Source organism: Euphorbia lathyris, chromosome 5, assembly GCF_963576675.1.
Source record: "Euphorbia lathyris chromosome 5, ddEupLath1.1, whole genome shotgun sequence".
Classification (NCBI taxonomy): Eukaryota; Viridiplantae; Streptophyta; class Magnoliopsida; order Malpighiales; family Euphorbiaceae; genus Euphorbia; species Euphorbia lathyris.
Window position 1 is genome coordinate 75,972,952 of NC_088914.1, and position 7,548 is coordinate 75,980,499.

At 34.8% G+C, this 7,548-nt stretch overlaps 1 protein-coding gene across 8 annotated transcripts; it reads right to left on the bottom strand.

Moving 5' to 3' along the window:
* Positions 1 to 1,780: 1,780 nt before the first annotated feature.
* Positions 1,781 to 6,991, bottom strand: LOC136230930 (5'-3' exoribonuclease 3-like). 8 transcript variants are annotated; one of them, XR_010689608.1, is made up of 10 exons: positions 6,526 to 6,991; positions 6,211 to 6,295; positions 4,547 to 4,717; positions 4,298 to 4,432; positions 3,985 to 4,216; positions 2,939 to 3,034; positions 2,769 to 2,864; positions 2,595 to 2,669; positions 2,394 to 2,522; positions 1,781 to 2,315 (listed from the first exon to the last, which is right to left on the bottom strand). XR_010689608.1 is itself a non-coding variant. In XM_066020141.1 (8 exons), exons 5-8 carry the CDS (start codon positions 3,032 to 3,034, stop codon positions 2,448 to 2,450), a joined length of 342 nt encoding a protein of 113 aa, XP_065876213.1. In that variant the 5' UTR covers positions 3,985 to 4,216; positions 4,298 to 4,432; positions 4,547 to 6,295; positions 6,526 to 6,991; the 3' UTR covers positions 1,781 to 2,447. The 8 variants fall into 8 exon arrangements, 1 of the variants encoding a protein (XP_065876213.1); XR_010689607.1 differs by having other exon boundaries at positions 4,547 to 6,295; XR_010689611.1 differs by having other exon boundaries at positions 2,394 to 2,864; positions 4,547 to 5,387.
* Between the last annotated feature and the right edge of the window lie 557 nt (positions 6,992 to 7,548).

Consider the following 7,548-nt stretch of genomic DNA (forward strand, 5'->3'; position numbering starts at 1 on the left):
TCGCCATTTTTTTAATTTTTTTAGTAAAAAACAGTTTACATATTGCGATAAAAAGCTTCCCGATATTTTTTAACTGGTAGACGCTTTTGAGTTTTATTCTCATATTTAAAAATTCAACCACATTTTTTTATATTTGTGGTCTGCTTTATAGTCTCGTAGTAGTGCTTGTAAATATTTTTGGTACTTTTAAAAATGTAACTACTACATATTTGAAAAAAAAAACCTTAATAATATTTTAAATTAATGATGATTTAGATTTGTTCGATAAGTATTCCGGTATTTTTTTTATTTTTTTTCTCCTTTTTTAAATGATTCAACCACAATTATTTTTATTTTTCCGTTTTTTATAATCACTTAATAACACTTTAAATTTTTTTATTGGCATTTTATAAAATTTAATCACACCTTTGAAAATGCATTGATATATTTTTGTAATTAAAGATGGTTTATACTTTGTGTGGAATTTTTTTTAATATTGTTAATTTAAAGAAATTTTTTTACTTTTGTCTTCCCTTTTAAAAATTTCAATCACACTTTTTTATTTGTGTCGCCTTTTATAATAACTTAGTAATGTTTTTCATTTTTTGCCGGTATGATGAGGACATCGCTTGCTAATAGGACATGCCTACAGTAGATCGGTAAGTTATTGTGTGTGTGTGTTACGGTTAAGATCTTTCTACGTGCTTTAAATCTACTAGACGCTACGTAGGGGCAAGTGTACCCCGTCGTATCAAGTAATAAATCTGGTTTAAGTTCAGCTATCGAATCCGCAGAATTTATATCTACAAGTATTAAACTACTTGGCTCTATTCGTTATCTAACCGATGGATACTTTAGTTTGGTTTGGATGACAACTACAAACTACTCCTAAACTATGGTGAGACAGATTTTTATAGTTCAAACTCTAAGGAAGTGATACAGGTGACGATAAGTTACAATATATAATAAACAATAATTCAGAACATATACGAATGACAATTTACTCTTATAAAGACGACTACGTGTAGACCGATCGACCCATGAAGTGCTTAGATTACGTGGTTCCTCCTAAAAGCGTGTCTATTGCGTGGGATCAGAAACTAGGGCCCGTAAGTTCTGTGGCTTGTCAATTTCTACGGTTTCCGGTTTGTCAACTCCGGTGAGGCAACTCCTATATGATTCCCAAAGGGTTTCGGAATTCGTATCCCCCTACACAATAGCCAATTACGAATATCAAAACAAGTAATAAATATCAACACGTACACTAGTGGAAAAAGGGTCATTTGCATCGACCGTTTAGGGCCTTTTGCATCGGCCGCAGCGCGATGCAAAAGCCCTCGACGCAAATGTAATTGCATCGGCCAGGTGATCATTTGCGTCGGCCCCTTAAAGAGGCCGACGCAAATGGGCACCTCTATTGCATCGGCCCTTTGTAAGGGGCCGATGCAAATGATGTTTCAGCCATGTTAAATGATACAATCATTTGCATCGGCCCCTTACAACGGCCGATGCAAATGATTCTTTATTTGCATCGGTCCTTTCAAGGGCCGATGCAAATGATTGTATTATTTGCATCGGCCATATGTAAGGGCCGATGCAAATAATGAATTTATTTATTTTTCCAGAATTTAATTTCAATATTCTATGAAGAAAATTTGGATTGAATGGAGCTCTATAGGATATTAAATAATATGAAGAAAACAAGAAAAGAATACTCATAATATTCATTTACATGAAAGTAAATATGACCTATCTACGAGAGATTCTGAATTTCTAATCAAAATTTGCAAGATACAAATGATTAATTAAAAAATAAGCTAACACAGGATCCAAGTTTGAAACAAGTGGCAATAACAGCGAGTCCGACATATTTGATCTTCTCATGAACATCTTATAAACATTCTCCATATTTCTTTGTGCTTTATGCTTCTGCAGAATTAGCAATCGGGATGAATCAATGGTTACCTGTATACTTGTAGAAGAACTAGTCATATACCTCAATTTCCTTCTCCGCTTTTTGGGTCTCACCCAAAGCAGTTCTTCATCTATAAAGGAAAGCTTACATTTCGCCTTTCATAACACAATAGATGAATTAGTATCAGGACTGAATAACATGTTAGGTAAATGTATCTGCAAACCTGCCATATAAACCGCGTTCCATCTGTATCAACGTCGAACTCTGTCCATATAGAACAGAAACTACTAAGAAACTCAAAGAAAACAGAAAGAAAAGCTAAGACTGTTTCAAAGAGGCCTTAGCATCAGGATAGAAGTCGATAATGTTCGAATCCTCATCGATCATCAGCTTCTGATATGCTTTCGGAAGAAACTGCGAGCTGCAAAAGAACATTCTAAACAATCAAGACATTCTTATTCATTCAGCTAAGCTACCAATTAATACAAGGCCAACTTGCCTCCTTGGAGGTAACACTGCCATGAGCTGATCAAAGGGTTTAAAAGGTGAACCCTTATGAAACTTCACCTTGACCCGGGCTAGACCTTTCATATCCGAAGCAAATGGAGCGTAATGGTACCGATAAAACCTAACATGAGATTCCACTGTCAATGTTTTTTCTGCACAATTACATTCTTGCACTATATTACAAAGTTCATACCATGTGCATGATGGCACCTCTGAGAAATAATAAACAAGGACCCAATGCAAACCTTATATATGTGTACTTTTCTACCTTCAAAATCAACCGAGAATTTAGTTCGTTCATAATAACAAAGAACAAAAGAACAAAAGTATGCAGCTTTTTTTCGAAATTCAGTTTCGAAAGTCATACTATATCTTCTCTGGTGCTTTCAATATCACTAGCATTTTCTGCAGAGAACTTTTCCTTGTAGTATCTTTTTCTCCAATCAGCGGTCCCCAGTTTTACCTGTTCAAGAACTCGGTGAGAAAACAATGAAAACACTCCGAAAAGTGGACACTCAAAGATAGATAAGTTCATACCTTGTCTGTCCCTAAGCCTCCATTTTGGAAAAGATGAGATTTCTGCGGAAGACGAGCTTTCAGCTTCTCTTTCAGCTCCTTGGTATTTTGTAACATCTTTACCAAATGATAAAAGTTAATCAGTGACTAACTAATACAAGAAAACATTACTAAGTTTCATAGAGATGGTTACCAAATCTTGAAGTATAAAATGTTATATGAGATTGTCAATGGTGCAATGAAGCATTATAGCGGAATGGTCGTTTATATACACAGGTGAAGTGCAGGCTTAAGACATAGGCAAGTTATATTTATTTGATATATATACAGGTGAAGCAAAAGTGTGCGAGTTGAATAATATAAATACAGTAGTTAAGAAGCAAGAGTTTCATGCAGGTAATGTTTAAAGATTTTGGTAGATATTTGGTGTTGTGTGCATTATAGCTGAACTAATGGTGCTTTATTTATAATCTAGATGAATATTCATGCCTACGAGGGATGAATAAATGTCTTTTCTTTGTGTTGTTCCTTTGGAGGCAGGGGAGAGGACGAAAAATGTTCATACAAAAATATTTGATAAATTAAAATAATATATATTTAACTTTTGAGCAAATTTATTAATTGGAACTTCTCATCTTGCATATAGTAACATAATATTAACGTATAAATAAGTGGGAAAATGTACAAAATTAGCCTTGGGTGAGGGAAAATTATATATACATACACATATATATATATATATATATATATATATAAAAGTTTAACGTTTACCAATTGGTGCAATTTCAAGTCTATTTGACGAATAATGAATCCCTTCTCAAGTTCCAGATGATTTATTCATCCTTTGGAGGGTTTCAAGTTAATAATTTATTATTGAAGTTGATTATCTAATATCACATGGTTACCTATGTCTAAAGTTTGTTCGTTCATATTAATGAATAAAAAATGCAAATGCAGTTGTAAAGATAAGGCACTAACTAAACGAAGCAGAGATGTACATAGTGATCCCCTACAAACACAAAAATAATTGAGACCAGTAAAAACACTGTTAGTGACAGCTACAACACCTGAACAATGCCTTCTCTGCACCAAGGATCTGAAGGGTGGATGAAAGGCTTCCAGCATGAGATATCAAGCGAGCCCCAACAACTTCGCCAATCAAGGAGGCCAAATTGGGAGCTATGTCGTTCATTTTCGTAACCAGATATTCCTACAGCTTCCTCCTGTACTCCGACAGATCCATTACCCTCTGAGCAAACCGCTAGACATTAATCAAGTCAATAGGAGACCAATCATGTCCTGTGATAGGAATAGTAATAATTAAACGAATGAAATAATAAGTAAGAAATATGATTGACAAAGTAACTGCATAAGAACAACCACCAACTGTGCTTCTACCCATTGATGCTTTGGCAGCTTCTACAACCTCCTTTGGAAGAGATGAACATTCGATGGTTTTCTGAGACAAAAGATGAACCAGAGCAAGTGTTCTTCTCAAATTGACACTCCATTAAACTAGTTAAACCAGAGCAACAAAAGTTTAGAATTGTATAAATCTCTCAATTACACAAAACGATTATTCATTTACAAATATTGAAACCAATAAATCAACAAGCAGCAAAGACTAACCGAGAATGGAAGCCACTAATCACTCAGTCGGCGAACGCATCTGAACGGTGACATCGTCGTTTACTGAGCAAACCTCATCCACTCCCCGTCTCGCAGTAAACCTCCCTGCTCTCCGGTCATTCGAGTTACCAACTTCTTTCGACTCGTTTTTCACAAATCTCACCTCTGGATCTATTAATTAGCAGCAGCAAACATTAAAATCTGTGGTTCAAGATATGTGAAATATGAAGAAAATAAAGCATAATGGGATTTGTTTTGAGAGAGACAGTCTTAATGTGGTTGGACCAGGCTATTACACAAACTGTATGAGAACACAAGCTAGGCACTCAAGAGCCTCTAAAACACATCATTGCAAAATTAACCAACTCTTTGCTCATCATAACACAATTTCAACACTGATATATAAAGACCTAATTCTTCAAATAATAACATACAAATATGGAGATAAGAAATAAATAAGTAAAAGCCATACCTTGACAGTAGTTTCAGTCTTGAAAGGGCGGCTAGCACCCCAAATAATCAAGCAAAAAACACTAAACAAGATGATGAAACTACAAATGGCAATCAAAATCTGAAACCATCTAGTGAAGGCTTTATCCTCATCACAAGCTCCTTCTTCCATAATCACATTACATTCAGGCCATCCTTTATCATTCCACTCTTTATTATCATTTCTTTTCCTGCTACCTTTCCTTCCTGAGGATGATCTGAATATCCCTGAAAACCTACTAGCTGATGAATTTCTGGAATGGCGTCCAAAGGAAGGGTGTGAAGGTGATTCCATTGGACTTGGTTGCAAAGAAGATGATTTGTCCCCATCATGTGAATCCCTTGAAGGACTCTGTACATAATATACAGGGCGTTTTGGAGACCTTGATGGTGATGATGGAGCTAAACTTGTAACATCAGATTCAGACTGAATTAAACAATTAATAATAGTGATTAAAGTATAGATTAGTGGCAGACGCTCCCATTCTCTAGACATGTTTGTATCCAAGGAAGCATTATTCTACTCTCCATGATTCCCATTTCAAGAGCTACCATAAAACCATCAACTAACAAGAACGACCAGAGTTGAGGAAGCAATTTTGGTCATCAACTAACAAGAAGTCAAGAGCTACCACAAAACCATAACTACGTAGAAATTTCAAAGGCAAAAAGAAATGGAAAGAAATACCTTTTCCATCCTAGCTAATTCTTAAACCTTATTACTATGTAATATACTATACTCAAACTCACTGTAGGGTCAGCTCATGGAAGTAAAAATGGAAAGGGACCATTTATAATGGAAGTGCCACTTCAACTTGTCATAAATGATCAAGGAACCATCAATAATATATCTCTACTCAGTGTTATGGTTGGCTTACCGGTATAATTATATCTAACTTCATAAACAAACCTCCTTAATTAAGTTAAGATAAAACTCCTTAAGATAAGATAAGATGATATGAATTCAGGATTCAAGAGCTTTTCTGGAAAAGAGATATGCATGCGTTAACGAAAAACAGATTCATAATTTTACTATTACAAATGGGGATATCAGGTAGGCCTCTTTTCTTATCTTAAGAAATAAACAGAATCCAGCAGTCATAGTGTCAAATTAATCAAGATTTTTTCACTCATAATAATGAAAAAAAAACGGATACATGATGCAGATCACTCACAGTAAGCTTGTAGAAGGGAATATAAGAAGATGTAGATCACTCAGAGATTGAGAACTCCCAATATTGAAGGTAGCTAGCAAGCCAACTGATAAATTATAGAGGTAATGAACATCAATAAAAGATAAATACCTAAATTAAAACAAAAACAAAAGTATATGAACTTCCAAAATACCTAAATTAAAACAAAAACAAGACCCATATCAAACCATATAGGTATTTCAATCCAAGCTTGTGAAATTACTCAAATCATAATACCTAACCAGCATAATTTGAAAGTAGAAGACAAGTGGATAAACAAGATTGAAGGGAAATTACCAAAAATATCATAAGGAGCAAGGTGGAAATCGGGATTGCTGAGGAACAAGCCACTGGAGAATGAGATAGAAGAGAATCTGGTTTCCAGAATGAGGAACAAGGCTTCTCTATTGCAGTACGACCAGTTTTGAGAAAGCGGACGTTCAGGCCCGTCTAGGTTTTTTTTTAGGTAAAGCGTTTTATGCGAAACTTCTGGTTTTGAAGATGAAATACAAATTCTTGAAAGGCCGGAAGCACGAACGAAGTGAAGGAAAGGTACTTAACTCAGACTCAGGGAAAGAGATGACAATGTCGGCAACTGATAGTTTCCATGATATGAATTGTTCTTCGCGACCTTCTGGATTTTTTTTAGTAAACTTCTTTCTTTAATATTAGGTCTACTCACGAAAAGGGAATTGGGGAAAAAAAGAGATTGTTCATTTGCATCAGCCCTATCAAAGGTTGATGCAAATGATAACTCTATAGGACCGGTGCAAATATATAAATAGGCTTTTGCATCCGCCCTTAACAATGTAAATAACACAAGTATTTGCATCGGTCTTATTTAAAGGACCGATGCAAACATATAAACGGCTTTTTGCATCGGTCCTTTATTAAGGACCGATGTAAATAACGAAAGTATTTACGTCGGTCCTTAATAAGGGGCCGATGCAAATACTTATTTCATGGCAATTGCATCGGTCCCTATTAAAGGGCCGATGCAAATGTATTATTTGCATCGCGTGATTAAAGGGGCCGATGCAAATGCAGCAATGCAAATGAAGATTTTTGTACCAGTGGTATAGAGAAGATGAAATTGCAAATCATATATTATAAATATGGAATGCGTAAATGCGAAATAAAGCCAAGCCTAGTATATAACATCCGTAATTACGGATTATATTTTGCAAAATAAAATTTTAATATATATAATAATTATGGTATTAGAAAATAAATTATTAATTTTTATCATTGGAACCCATCACTTATTATAATTATTATTTTTAATAAAGTCATTATTATTATAATGATTCACGAATTTAG

Coding starts and splice junctions, on each gene's coding strand:
- LOC136230930 (XM_066020141.1), bottom strand. CDS start 3,034: ATGTTACAAAATACCAAGGAGCTGAAAGAGAAGCTGAAAGCTCGTCTT. Junction 2,865..2,938: donor GAGGCTTAGGGACAGACAAG/GTATGAACTTAT, acceptor GTTCTTGAACAG/GTAAAACTGGGGACCGCTGA. Junction 2,670..2,768: donor AAAGCACCAGAGAAGATATA/GTATGACTTTCG, acceptor TTGATTTTGAAG/GTAGAAAAGTACACATATAT.